This window comes from Ascaphus truei, chromosome 2, assembly GCF_040206685.1.
Source record: "Ascaphus truei isolate aAscTru1 chromosome 2, aAscTru1.hap1, whole genome shotgun sequence".
Lineage (NCBI taxonomy): Eukaryota > Metazoa > Chordata > Amphibia > Anura > Ascaphidae > Ascaphus > Ascaphus truei.
In genome coordinates, this window is record NC_134484.1 from 409,785,057 (window position 1) to 409,799,914 (window position 14,858).

The 14,858-nt window shown below is 41.8% G+C and overlaps 2 protein-coding genes across 5 annotated transcripts in view; one reads left to right on the forward strand and one right to left on the reverse strand.

Moving 5' to 3' along the window:
• Positions 1–307: 307 nt before the first annotated feature.
• On the forward strand, positions 308–8,787 carry ACBD7 (acyl-CoA binding domain containing 7). The gene is made up of 4 exons (XM_075587440.1): positions 308–445; positions 6,821–6,938; positions 8,359–8,421; positions 8,531–8,787. The coding sequence occupies exons 1-4, from the start codon at positions 434–436 to the stop codon at positions 8,602–8,604; spliced, it is 267 nt and encodes an 88-aa protein (XP_075443555.1). The 5' UTR covers positions 308–433; the 3' UTR covers positions 8,605–8,787.
• OLAH (oleoyl-ACP hydrolase) overlaps positions 6,726–14,858 on the reverse strand; it is a 42,639-nt gene continuing 34,506 nt past the window's right edge. For 2 of the 4 annotated variants that reach the window (XM_075587439.1, XM_075587437.1), the window contains 3 exons: positions 14,586–14,755; positions 13,650–13,732; positions 11,307–12,669 (listed from right to left, as the gene is read on the reverse strand). In XM_075587439.1, coding sequence (XP_075443554.1) covers positions 12,527–12,669; positions 13,650–13,732; positions 14,586–14,755 — 396 coding nt within the window. In that variant the 3' untranslated portion in view covers positions 11,307–12,526. Of the gene's footprint in view, positions 7,857–11,306; positions 12,670–13,649; positions 13,733–14,585; positions 14,756–14,858 lie in introns of those variants that run through there. The other 2 variants (XM_075587436.1, XM_075587438.1) reach the window with 2 other exon arrangements.

The following is a 14,858-nucleotide window of genomic DNA, read 5'->3' on the forward strand; positions in this document are numbered from 1 at the left end:
TGTTGGTATACTATAAATACATAATGATAACACCAAACTGATCATTTAAATAAAAAGCAATACTCGGAAAGGAATAACAGCATTAGGTTGACTTTTGAGGAGACCTTTAACAGCAGAAGTAATTAAAACGCATTTCAGTCATTGACACCCTTTGCCGCTATGCATACACATGTATCATCTTTCCAGACTTCTCCCTTTACACATGTGGGAAGCTGCAGCAACCAGCAGTGAAATGGTTAAATCAGCAGGCTCATCTCCATCCCAGCGCTTGTATATTGTGACGATTGATGACGTCAGATCGCAGGCCAATCAGCAACGCCGGATCCTGCTGACCCATATAAATACGGAGGCGCGGCTTAGCTGCAGCTCAGAGCTACTGCAACTTGACATCAGTGCAACAGCACCTGCCGAGCTGTAACTACCCGCACCAGCCATGTCTCCCCAGGTACAGCCGCGCGCTATACACAGGGTCAGCACTGCTGTGCTATGAATGATATTCCCTGTCATCATCCCCCCGGCATCTATGTGACTTCCATGCATTCATTTAGCCTCCCTTTGTGCGCGCGTTAATGTTTATATATTTTTGTTTCATTTGGATGCATTTGGATGCATTTTTCTAAGTGTGTTTTTGGGGGGCTTTATTATTTAATTATGGTTGCAGTTGGTGGCTTCTGATGTAAGTATTGGGCGTGATCAGCATGTCTTTCTAAATACAATGGTGTGGTTCTCCCTCCAGTAACACTGCACCCATTCTATTGGCACATCCCAGGTTGGTTTCTTAAATCATCTGATGGATGAAATGTGTAAATTATAGCAATGAGTATAAGGATGCCATATAATTGTCAATCCTCTTTTGTTAGAAGCAGATATATACTAAATTTGAAATTAATTTAATGTGCAATTTTACATGCCTAAAATATTCCGTTTTTATTTAGGTTAACATACATATTCAATTTGTTTTGATTGCTTCTGTATATATTTAAATGTATATCTTACATTTTACAGCGGTAATATGCAAAAACAAACAATTAGACAGTGCTAGGACACTAGGTTGTTGCCCCAGCTGAAATGTGGTTTTAATGAGAACGTGGGTCCTCATTACCCCGCAAATATCTATAAACGCGAAATAACGTTACTATAAGATCGGTGTTTTACAGGTGGGTATTTTGGATTTGCAATACGGGAAGCATATGTATGAAAGTGTTTGATAACGTGTGATGGGACTGAGCTGTTCCCGTAGCACCGCTGTATTCTCACTTGTAAGTGCATTTTTAGAGCCACTTTTGAGCGAGAAGAGGTTAATTTAGAAGCCTGCTCTCCCTCCCTATCATTACCGCATAATGATGCTTCCATCCATAGAATCCCACGAGCTTTACTTCTACAGCTCTGGAGAGATGTCTTTGTTTCATGGTCCCACTAGTACTGTGTGCACAAACAGTTCTACCCCTGAATAAAAGATTTGGAACCAATATACTGGTGTACACGTAGGTAAATTGCTTTTAATGAATAATTGGGAAAACTATACTCGCCAAAACCCATGAAACCGCCTTTAATTTACTGTTGTGTTGAGCAATTTAGTGTTCTGTTGAGCAATTTAGTGTTCTGGGTTGCTTAAACAGAACTATCAGTGAACTTTCTCTCACTGAAAGGACACTTTATTTACTTATTTGTTTAAACTTCTAATTTGTAAAACCAAAAAAAACCAAGATTTAAAAAAACAAATGTAAAATCATCCCCCCCCCCCCCCCCACAAATTTATAAATTCATGGTGGGTCCATTTCCAGGTAATCTTCTTCCAAAAAAAGCATCCATTTTGTCCTCTTCTCCCTCCCTCGCTGGTGGAGATTTTCGCTTTGCGGCGGGCCCTTGGAACGGAACCCGCTGCATGCCTGGGGCCCTCCTGTACTACATTGCAGCCACTTGTACCCTCTGTCAGGAAGTTTAAAACCATTTTTTATATTTTTTGTTTCTCCCTGTCAGCAACACCTCTCCAGGCTCTGTCTGCTAGGGGTCTCCCTCCCACCTTTTTATATACTTAAATCATAATATTGCAACACTCAGGGCCAGGAGCTGCCTAAATGCCCAGCCCTGATTGGTGGGTAGGACTGCAACATAACATTTGCAACAATTCTATGCAAACATTAATTCCTGAGGTGCTGGATCCAAGCAAAGATGTATGTACCCACGTACCAATGTATTACTGACAGGTAGGGGTAATGGCAGACCTAACCTTTTATAAACAGTAGCCATATTTCCCCTTACCGTCACAACTCCCCCCCCCCCCCCCCTAAAGCGGAGAGCTCTGGGGTAGCGACCCCAACGGGTTCATCCCCAAGCATGATGCCTGAAGGTCAGAGCTATGCTTGCCTGGGATTGTCCTGCCAGGAAAGTCCCATTGGCATTGCCGTGCTCACTCCCTTTTTTTGTGCTGAACGGTAAAAACGGTAAAGTCATATTCTTGGAGGGTCAGACTCCACCGCAGCAGCTTGGCGATATCCCCTGATACCCGCTGTAACCAGCTCAGGGGCTTGTGGTCAGTAATGACCGTAAACGGGCGGCCATACACACATGGTTGAAGCTTCCTGAGGGCCTATACTATAGCCAGGTACTCTTTCTCAACCGTAGCATAAGCAGCCTACCTGACTCAACACTGTACCAATGCCAAAGTTAGAGGCATCAGTTTGAATCGGGAACCGCTTATCATAGTCAGGAGCTGCTAAGATCAGAGCGCTTGCCAGGGCAGCCTTCAGGGCTGAGAAGGCACCCTCACACTCCGGAGTCCGTTCCGTCAAGGGTTTGGCCACGGCACTGTAATTGGGTACAAATTTGCGGTAATACCCAGCGGTCCCCAAAAAGGCTAGCGCCTGCTTCTTGGTTCTGGGAACCGGCCACCCCACAATGGATTCCACCTTGGCAGGCTCAGGTTTGAGATGTCACTCCTGAGGAAGCCGAACCAACCAACAGGTGAAACGCGTAGAGCTGTACTGCCCACAACGTGACGTAGCTGTGGACGAAGGCGCCTCTGTGCTCTACACCTTACATACACCCTGTGCCTATTGAGACATCGCGATCGGAAGTGACAACATCACCCCGCGACCGGAAGCAGAGCAGTGTCTCCTGCAAGCGGTAGTAGGATCGGGACACTGAATTGGAGCTCCAGACGGAGGCGGTGCGGTGAGAGACGGTGTGGGCTCTCACCCAGGCTATATCACCAAGCTTTTATAGCTTCAAGGCTGTTTAAATATGTATACTCTGTAAGTGTGCATTTTTTTTTTTTTTTAAGATTTATCAATAAATGAAGTTTTTCTGCCAGATCTGTGCTATATGCGTTTTTCTCCCTCTGTCGCTGAGGTATATCCCCTGAGTGACGGAGGCCATTGTTACCTCTTATCCGTTCATTGATCTACACTGCCTGAAAAACTCTTATCTCTTGTGAGTAAAATAGACCGACATAGGAGCCAAGATTGAATAGGGATTATTCCCAGCACTGTACCTACATCTGCACTTAGAGTTTCTCTTTCTATGTTTTTTCCCTTATGCTCCCCCCGGGATCGTGTGATACAAGTATTACTTCCTGGTAAAATATTTTTATAAATAATTAAGTCTAATTGTAATTTAGAAGTTTTTCATTAGTCTGTTTTTAGTCCACCTCTTTCATTTGGCTCTTTGTTTAGATAACCCGCCAGGACTCTGGGATTCTATCCCCATTCACTGTGTATCTGTGGTAGTGCTGCTCTAGCTAAGCGGCAGTTCTCACGCGATCCACATGACTCGTGGTGCACCCTGTGTCCTCTAGTTTGGTTACCAAGGTGGCCATTTTGGTTCTCCAGTGAGACCGGAGCGGACCTAGTGAGTGATCCAGGGGTCACGCAATTTCCGCCAACTTGTGATACGGTGGAGAGATGTCAGCGATGCCAACTGTGACATTTTAATATGTATGTTTTTGATGTACAACATAAAATAAATGTGATTAAGGAACATTTATCTAATAGAAACTGTGTGGGGGTGTTTTTTTTTTTTTTTCTCATAAATATATTTGTACTTCGCACAGTACAGTTGCTTTTTAGCGTTGGGTGCAATTATCTAACAGGCCCCACACGCGTCCCGAAGGCACTTAAATTAAGTGCCGGGGAAGCGGCGAAGGCCTCTGTAAAGAGCACTTACCTTGGCTCAGACTGCTTCTGGAGATGCGGCGTCAACTGTGGCGTCACGTTGCCATGGCAATGTGACGCCGGGCGCAGGGAGGCACAGCCGTCAGGGGGCGCAGGGAAAAAAAATTGCGCTCCCCTGATTTAACACTCCAGAGATATTCATGTGTTTTTTTAGATCTTGATTTGCAGCGAGGCAAAAACCTATTTCTTCTAAAGGTAATTATTTTTATTTTTTTTATTTTTTAAATTCTTGCTTTGTCTGCCTAATGACTTAATGCACTTGAGTTCTTTAAAAAAAAAACAAAAAAAAAGCAAGTTCCCAATTTGGGAGGGATTGCACTCCTTTTTTTTTTTTTTTTTTTTTTTTTTTTATTATTATTTTTCCCCCCCCCCTCTTTGTCACACTGATGCATAGCACGAGTTCACAAATAAATAAAATGCAAATGTTACAATGTCACATTTGCATAGTTGATAAGATCCTTCAAACAAGAAACCAATCTTTCTCTTTCGTTGCGGGTGCACCGTCCGTTTGTAATCACAGCTAGTTTTATCAGATCTAGGGCACTTTATTTTTAAGCAAAAAAAAAAAAGTGACCTACATCTGATATAACTCAATTCAACGGACGGTGCACCCGCAATGATTGGAAGGAGGGGGGGGGGGGGGAATGTTGAGTATCAGTTCCACAAGTATGGCCTCGCAGACCTCCATAGTTCACGAATTTCTTCACGAATTTTAAAATCGGTTGACTTCTTCTTGTCCAGTGCTAGGGAAAAACAGTCTTTCAATTGTTCAAGTGTTTCTTAAAACTGTCTGCCTTATTCTCACTGACACGTGTGTGGGGGTTTCTTTTTCTTTTTTTTTTTTATTATAAACAAAGCAGAGAAATGTTTAAATCGTACAGACGCTCACACACTTAATGTGTGTGATTAATGTGTGCACCACCCATGCAAGATCGGGTCTAGACTTCCTAGGGTTGCCAGGTGGCTTCACCTAAAATACTGGACACACTGGTGAAAAATGTGGCGCGCTCAGTCGGTGGGGGACGCCAGTTATCTATAAATTCTCAGATCGTTACAAAATTAAATTTGCCACAGTTCCATGGCCAATTCACCACTTGTGGTGACAACTAATTGGTGTAAGGCCTAGAAGATTATACCAAGGGTGGCAGCGCTATCCTGTGACATCACCTTGTGCTGAAGCATCTTGGTTATACGAGGGAGACGGTAGCAGAGGAGGCGTGGCCATGAGCGGTTCGCCCTCATTGGCTGAGCCGCTCACGTGATGCGGCTGTTGCCTGGTCTCTTCAGGAGAATGCCACCCTGCAGCTCCACGCAGCGTGCTGCTGGTATGTAAACAATCAGCTGATTTCAGCAATTTGTTTTGCAGCCACGCTGCGTCGCCGGCGACTTCTGGTATAAACATGGGGTAACTGGGTAGGATCACTCTGGTATTACCTCTGCCCATCTGATGTACCTCCCCTGCTTAGGAGTGAGCTACCAGGAGAAGCAGAGTAACTATGATTTGCCAGCAGTTAATATCTAATGTGGTCTGTTGTGTGGCAAGCCTTTATAAACGGATGTTGACAAAAGCTCCTTTAATAGCACAAAAAAGTTCCTGGTTCCCATCCTTATTCTTTCTGCCGATCCACGCCAGCCTGCACCAACCAAGCACTCTGAAGCAGTGTGACGCGGAGCACTGCCATGTATAGTAAACTCCTATTAGCGCTGGCAAAGGGAGGGTTACGCAAAGACCCATTCATCATACAGTGTTGTGTATGAATACTACTACATTGTGGACTCTTAGAGGAAATGTCCATGTGAGAAAGCATTGTAAAAACGCACCATTGTTCTTTGTTTAAAGCAAAGTTCAAATTCAGGTCTCAGATGGAAGTGGTGCATATGATTCCTCAAAGGCTCAAATCTGCAGTTAACAAATGTATTCACTTTATTTATACCAAATACAGCAATTTGTCTCTTACTGGGATCAAAGGGGAATTCCATAAAACGCTAAATTCATATCTAAACAATTACTTTACTCGACCTTTATTTTGTAGTCGCTGGCATTTCTGGATCCTTTATGGTAACAGGAGTTTGATTTTTAATTAAAATGAAGTAGCCTGGGTTGTGGGTATTTTATTTTATTTATTTTTTAATAGGAAAAGTACTGACCATCAGTGAGACTACATGAAGTCTATATGACTGCTGATTCTAACGGGAATCTCGGAAGAGCAGTGAGTTAATGGGTCTGATTGCTCTCCTGAAATCTGTCTCTGGAAATGTTGCTTTTGGTGGAAGACTGTACTATGCACACACCTTTACTTCAACACTTGCTGTACATGGTTTTTTGTTTCATACAAAAAATGTGTAGGGCAGATAATATAACCTGACATGTTGCCTCATATTGCTGGCAGTAATGTGCTGTTTATTGGTAAAAATACATTTGTGTAAAGCTGTAGTTTGCAGCATGCATCTTTGTCATTAACCATGAGTTTTTCTTCAGTGCCAACCATATTGGTCAAATCAGAATGAGCCTGTATACAAGTAAGGAATAAAACCGTTACTTGAGCCATCTCATTTTTGTAAAGTGTAATTTTATTTTGCAGCAGGGTATAGTGACATCAATTGCATTAATATTCTTCATACATGTAATTCTATCAATTTTCATGTAGGCAGATTTTGACAAGGCAGCAGAAAATGTGAAGAAGTTGAAGACCAAACCAAATGATGATGAAATGAAGGAACTTTATGGCCTCTACAAACAGTCAACTGTTGGAGACATAAATATAGGTATTATTTTGTGATAATTTGTTCTTGTGTCTGTCTTCTGAAGTCTTTAATAAACAGTAATTTTTTTTTTTAATTTTTTTTTTTTGCATCTACTGTGCCTTAACTACACGTATAATCAAACTAGGCTTTTTGAAATTTCGTGTAAAAAGCTTTTAGCTGGACAAGTGGTTCAGGACTATAGTTCTGCAGGCCCAATTTCCGAGGGGTAAAAGTCTTCCATATGCAGGGTAATCAAACCTGGTTCTAACTGATGCAAAATCAATTGACTTCATTTTCTATTTGGATACCAATTTGTTCATGAGGTGTGTTTAGCTGCGGAACTTTAGACACAGCATAGATTAAATATTTAATTTTAGTAGATGACAAAATTGACATTGGAGGAAAAGTGGACAGAGGTAACAGTTAAGAGGTGAACCCTTCATGCTGTTGAGGGGGGAATATGAATGTTTAAGGGGTCCAAGACCATAAAATGCTTATTCGTATGAGTGCTCTGATGTTAACGAGAGGAGAATGCATACACCAGCCCTCGAGTTGAGGTCCTTTTTTGGGATAAAGTGGGACTTTAAGGAGGATGTATATTGGATTAAGACCAGGTAAACTGGTATAAAGTTACCAGAGGTGCTATATGTTGGGGGAATTTGGAACAGGAATCAAAAATAACTAGTACTGTATATACCATTTCTGAGCCACTTTGTTTCTAAATGTGAATTTTTGAATGTGACCTAAATACAGAGTTTGAAAATGAAACTTGGCTTTGTACCTTGGTAGTTTCTAGCTTAGAAAACTCAATCTAATTTTCCCACCTATGTACTGGCATCTATTTGGTGGTTTGCAGTCTACAAACAACTTGAGGGACCATTCTGAAATTACAAATATCTTCACCAGGATGTACCTCTTGTGGGGCTTTTTGTGTGTGTCCTGTTATAAAAAATACAAAAAGATATAGAGTCAAAATCCACATGTATATCTTCATTCTCATCTTCATCGGTCATTTTAGTGTCAAAGGTGTTTGTCACATTTGGTATAGCCTGAGTTTTAATCGTAAAGTGTGTCTGTGTGAAACAGTACCTTGAAGCCAGGACAGTGCTAACTGCTCTGAGTGACCACATGAGTTGCATAGCAAGTGATGACTGAAACGTATTGAGAACGACCCTTTCTCAAGATCTGGAACCTAGTTTTCACCATGCTGGAGCTCGTGTATCATGACTTGTAGGCAAATCTTTCTGGTGGCATTTTTATATATATATATCTATCTATCTATCTATCTATCTATCTATCTATCTATCTATCTATCTATCTATCTATCTATCTATCTATCTATCTATCTATCTATCTATCTATCATACAGACATGGTAAATACAGTAGTTCCTAGATCAGTAGGTGCCAAAGGATTTTCTAACTTCTTCTTCTCTTGTGCAGACTGTCCTGCAATGGTAGACGTAATGGGCAAGGCCAAGTGGGAAGCATGGAATTCAAAAAAAGGTAAAAAGCCCATGTCCTTTTGACAGTGGTTTATTTTTTAACAAAACTAGATTAGAATATACTTTTGTATTTCTGGGCAAAAAAACAAAATTTTTTTTTTTTCCTGTAGGTATGTCAAAAGAAGATGCCATGAAGGCCTACACTGCCAAAGCAAATGAGCTGATTGCTAAATATGGAATGTAATGTTCTTGGAGTTTCTGCAAAGCTGTTGGGCAGAGAGTCCATATAACAAATTTGAGGCAGAAGTTCAGCACTAATTTTTACTTTAAAACATAATGTTGCGGTACTCAAGGGTTTTTTTTTTTGGTCTGAGTAATCTTCCGGTTCCTTCCCTGCACTGACTTATTAAACGGTTTTAGAAGCCCATGCATAGTTGAGTTGCAATTATTTCCTTTGCATAAATATATGGAGTGGGTGGATTCACATGCATCTTCTGCTCAGAGTATAAAAATATTGCTAAATAGAAGCATTGTGGCTGAAGGCCAAATGTTAAATCTTAATAGGATGTATGCTGGCATTAAATGCTGTTTTTTTTAAATGTAACAAATCATGAATTCATTTTAATGAGGGAGGATCATCCAAAACTGTTTAATGCACACCCTTTGCGTTCAGACCAGGGCCCTCTTCTTATTTTGTACATTGAGTGCAGATGGCCACGATTCTGACATACTGCAGCCTCACACCAATGTTCCAAGCTTGATTTTTATATTTTAGAAAAGTGCACTCTTATATTTTGTGTGGCACTTCCAGTGATCTGAACTTAAAGCTGCAGTTCAAGCTCCCGTTTGGGTTTTTAAATGGTTTTGTTTTTTTTTTTTTTTTTTTTTTTTTTTTTTTACTTCAATAGTTTCATGTGGGCAATCTCTACTTGCCTAAAGAACTGCATAGCTGCCAGTCAATTCGTTCTGTCTTGATCGGCAAAGTTTGGCGACATCTTTAAATCTGGGGAATGTAAGTGGTTGCTATAGGAACACAAGATAGAATAGAATACAAGAAAATTGGTCTTTCAAAGTTGTGTTTTAGCATTTTCTGTTAAAAAAAAAAAAAGTGTGTTTTTTCTTACTACAGAACTGATTTATTAAAAAAACACACATGCAGGATATTGCTTGAACTGCAGCTTTACTTTACTTGCCAAAACAATTCTCCCCAATGATCAATCTTCCAAAATGGGTACCATGTACAGCTGCTGCTGCTTGCTCTCATGACAAGTGAAAGGTTGTCATGGCAGATGTATTGCCATTCCACCGGAGTGGCGCACCTGGATAAACCAGCTTCAGAAGAGAAGGTGCAAGTAAACCGTGAATGTTCTGCATGAAGTATTTTATCTACCGAATTTTTTATTTTATTTTTTTAATGTAATGTCTAATTAAAAAAGCATAGTAATTGTACGTTACTGGAGCTACATCAAAATGGACCAGATTGTTCAAGTTTGATAAGGAAGCATTCAACAGTTTGTAAGGTTGTTCAGGACACTCGGTCTAAGGTACAAATTCAGATTTATTGCCAAAGCCTAAAATATCACAAACCTGTTTCTCTCTTCCACCCCCCTTACCCCTACTTTTTTTTTTTTTTCCCCCTCATATTTTACAAAACAGCAGTAAGAGTTTATATCTTGTTTTTGCTGTTCCACGAGAGGAAAAAAATTGTAGTCTTGTGTATCAACTCCAATAAGTGTGCTGACATACTGTACTGCTTAATACTCTGGAGCACCTTTTTTACATCAGAGTAGATGTGCAGAATGTTAGACTTATGGCACTTCAGATCTCTCAAATTTATGTTGTGCAAGTAAAATGTTTTACTATATGTAACACTCCAAGTCACAAGCTGGTGCAGATTGGGCAAAATCAGCTATAGCACGTGCTGTCACTGTGAACGCATGTTCTCTTGAAGGCACACAATATTTACTGTGTTATCCTGTAATGCCACGTTAGTGGGGATAACTACTACATCTATAAATAGTGATGCAAATATTCCAGTTGTGCTCTGGAATTGCCTTAGTGTTCCTCTGTGGTAGCCAACTCAGTCCTCCCAAGGCCTACCATGTTTTCAGGATATCCTGGCTTCAGTGCAGGTGGCTCAGTCTTTGAGCCACCTATGCTGAAGCAGGGAGATCCTGGTTGGTTGCCCTTGACTAGAGTTGGCTACCCCTGCCATAAAGTGCTTTAAGTGCACTTGAACACTGAAGATCCATGATGGCTGCAGCTACGCTATCTACTGCAATTAATGTTTACTTTGCATTGCCCCTACAAACGTGTAGTACTGTACTTCCCTTTTATTTTAAATTGTAATAGCTTACCAAAGTTTTTGGTAACCTGAGAAACACTGCCGGGGCTACTTGATCCTTTTTAAATGTGACAACTAAATTTAGTTGTGCATGTTCTCACAGCAGACTTCTCCTTAGGGGGAGACCGAGACATGGATGCACCTTTTCAAATGATCCATTGCAGGCTCAAACTGAGGTCCCCAAAGCCCTTCACTTCTCTCAATGTTTGTGCTTCTTGAAACATCATTGCTTGAGGATTGTTGGGTTAAAATACATTCTACAACAGGATATAATGTAGATATATGTAGATTGAAATCAACACACAGTATGGTGGTCCTCCAAGAAATGTTTAATGGATGTATAATTGGTTTCAGTACAGAAAACAAAGAAATTAGGGGTGGCTGTAGAAGACACAGCACACCCCTTAGAATCCCTTGCAATGCACTCTCCTGTGTAATAACATGTATAATTGGTTCCAGTACAGACATGATTGAAGCCCAAAAGGGTGTAAACATAAGTGCATTTTATGAATTTCTTTCCCCTTAAGTGAGAACAATATTAATTTGTTGCATTGACATTTGTAACACTTACCAATAAAGGCCTTTTTTCACAAAACCTATAATTCCCTCCCCCCCTCCCTCCCATGTAATACAGCTTCCTCTTATTTATTAAATTTCCCCCCCCCCCCCCCCAAAGCTGGTTAGCAGAGAAATGTTACTGGTCTACAGCAGGGGGGTGCAATCTTTCCCAGCTGTGCCCCCTCTGCCTGCTTCCCCCCCTGCTCACGCCTCCCTCCCCTCCAGTGTCAAATGAGAGCACATGATGACCCCACGGTGTCATTTCATGCTGCACCCCTGGCATTAATTTATATGCCTGGGGGGGGGAGGAGAGAGAATGTGGCAACTGCTGTGCGTGCGACCCCCCCCAGTTTGCAAACCGCTGGTCTACAGTAGTATTAAAATAAGACTAAAAAGTTATCGTGGATCAAGTGACAATTCACAGTAAATAAAAATATCACTTGTGGTGCATTTGCACGTTTCAGATAGGTCTGCAACCCTGTCTTTCCCCATTATCCCCTAGCAAACAATTTTTCCACTTCAGCCATGGGTTCTGCCTAATGACATACAAAATGAGCAGTTACTCTACTACTTATTTATTTAGTAAAGTGACGCATGACGCATTGTGCCCATTTGCATGTCATTTCCCAGAATCCCTGGCTGCAGTGGAAGCGCTGTTTGCTAAGCCACGGGTGCGCAAACTTTTAAGTCTGTACTCCCTGCCTACTCGCCACCGCTGCTTGTGCAACTTCCTTACCTTAACGCTAGTGTTTTTGGACGTCAGTGTCGTGTTACCATGGCAACATGTCGCCAGAAGCTGCTGGAGATCGGGTAAGTGAGTCAGAGGCCTCGTGTGTGCCCCCCTCGCATTTAATCTAAATGCTTTGGGGAATAGCGTGGGACCTTTCTAAATGCTGTGCAGTCCCCAGCTTGCGCACGTGTGCTAAGCGATCGTTATCTTATCTAGCACATTTCTTCCAATCGAACTCAAAGTGCTTCACAATTACAGTATAGTATGCAGCACATAAGAATTTTTACAGCCAGTCCCTGCCCAGATGAGCTTCCAATCTGGTTTTAGGTGCCTGAGGCACAAGGAGATAGTGACTTGCTCAAGGTCACGAGGAGCCGACACTGGGAATTGAACCAGGTTCTCCTGATTGACGCTGTAAACAATGATACCGAGTTTGTGTCTTCACGCACTGGGGAAAGAGAGTTGCAGACCTATCTGAAACATGTAAATGCAACAAAAGTGCTATTTTTACTTACTGTATAAAATAAGAGCAATTCAAAAATAGCTAATTTCTGCAGTTTCTAAATACTTGGATATATATTTCACAAGGAGAGTTTCATTTGCAGGATCCTTCAGATAAAAATGACCACCAGGCAGCTTGTGAATACTGACGTCTCCACTTGTAAGGTCCTTCCAGGCTATTGCAAAAAAAAAGACAAAAATGAATTAAGCTACAGTACCTCTAAGGCTGCGGTCACCACCACAGTGCACGGCTCGGCGTGCGCTATCAAGCCCCGCCCCTCCAGTCCGGCCGGTCCCAGTCCCTACCTTGTCGCGCACCTTTCCCCAGCGGTGCGCGACAGGTTTTCAGGGAGGCGGGAGAATTTGACTAAAGGAACCAGCAGCGGGACGTCATGGCCACGCCCTGCAAACCGACAGCCACGCCCCCTCCTGTCGCAAACCTTCCCTCTCCCCCCAGACCGCAGATCACGGTGTAGCGCTGTGCACGCGCCGCCCCCCCGCGTGCCACAGTGAAGACTGGGGACTCAGCCTAAGGCACGTTCTATAGCGCCGTGCGCGTAATTTTAGTTGGCTGACAGTCGGCCTTTCCATACAAGGGCCGCGCACGGCAGGGAGAGGGGAGCCGACAGCGGCGAAGATGAAGAAAATCATCTTTTAGCGTGTGTTGTCTCAATGATTGCAGAAGTAAAAAAAAAAATATTTATTAAAAGTTTTTTTTTTTTTCTTTAAAAAAAAATATCTAGGACTTTCTTTCACTCACACAACCCATGCACACACACATACATTACTGCAGCTCCCGGCACTATATACAGGAAAAGCATGCAGCACGTGCGTTCGCGTAGGAACACGCGGCCGCACGCTGTATATAACAGCCCTAAGTTTGTGAGTGATTACATAACCTATTTAACCCCCACCCCCATCTCTCACTACCAACCTTGTCTGATTAGCTAACATTTTGAGTGAATGAATAATTAACATAAGCAGCACAACTAAAGTGTGCACCAGCTCTTTCTGCAGAAGAACATGTTCCCAGGTGGTGCACAAGCTGTTAAACCAGAAGTGACTGTACTACTTTGACATCAGATACTGGCTTTACTGTCCTGTGGGCAGATTACTTATCTGGTACAAAGAGCAAAAGTGAACACGGGCGTCTCACCGTCTAAATCGTGTGGAGTATCTTCTGTGCCATCAAAGCATGTAAGTCCACAAGACAGAACATGGCCGGCTGGCTTTTTATAGCTGTAATGTGAAAAGATAAATCTCGTTTGTTGCTTTCATAGGCACATGTGAACGAAAAACCACTTCACTACCCAATGTAAAATTGGAGTTAGCAACTCATTGTCCAGCAGAGATGTACATTGGTATCATTGCAGCAATGACAGGATTAACACTGATTTCTGAAGCATTTATATGAAGAATAAGAACTCGCTATACAAGGTCCAGAAATTAAATGTTTTTGATTACAGAAATGTATGACGTGTACGCATGACAAAAGGCACCAATAAAGGTATTTCTTTACCCAACCTTTTATTGGTTTTCTTTGGGAACTAGGAAACAGTTGAACCATATACATCCCCTGCACTTTTTTGCAGAATTTGGTTTTGACCATGGTATTATGTGAGTAGTGTAATATAACTAAAGTACTATGATTATTTACAGAAAGTAAAACGCCTAAGTGGCAATATTATAATGCTGATGGTGAAACTCATTTACCTTAAGACACTCATTAAAAAAAACTGATGTGTTGAAGAATCAGTCTAACATGCATGGGGAATGGGAAAATGAAAAACCATTGCAGTTGCCCATGCATAACATTAACCCAATACATTGTACTGCAAGCCCCCAGCAAAAGGGGTTACCCATGAAAAGAAACTGAAATAGCAAAAAATCACCACCTAAACAAACCGCGCAGAAGGATAGCGTGATGCCTGAGTTTGTACATGCTTATGCCTAGCTGTGCAGTGACAAATAATCTACTTGATGTTCTTTATGAAGTAGCTGACTATGTTCCATAGTGTGCCAGATCTCAGGCACTATCCACAAGTCCAGTAAAGCACCTCCATTGATTATGCCACACTAAATGTTAACTTACATGAAATTATCAGCAACTTGTAGGTCTGCTCTCAGCGGTGGAATAAACAGCTGCATGGCATCCTTGTTCTGTAGAATTTCAGCAGGGGTTCCTCCCACCAGAGACATCCACTTCACGAAGTCCTCATCGCTCAGCTCTGATTTTTTTTGTGTAGCATACCGGAATTTTGACTGCAGTGGACAGACAAAGCTATTTTGTACAGACAAAGCTACGTTCACGAACATCCACATTTTTATTGTCCACAATATAGGAGTGCTATAGATGTTACAATTA

Coding starts and splice junctions, on each gene's coding strand:
- ACBD7 (XM_075587440.1), top strand. Junction 6,939..8,358: donor TGTTGGAGACATAAATATAG/GTATTATTTTGT, acceptor TCTCTTGTGCAG/ACTGTCCTGCAATGGTAGAC. Junction 8,422..8,530: donor AGCATGGAATTCAAAAAAAG/GTAAAAAGCCCA, acceptor TTTTTCCTGTAG/GTATGTCAAAAGAAGATGCC.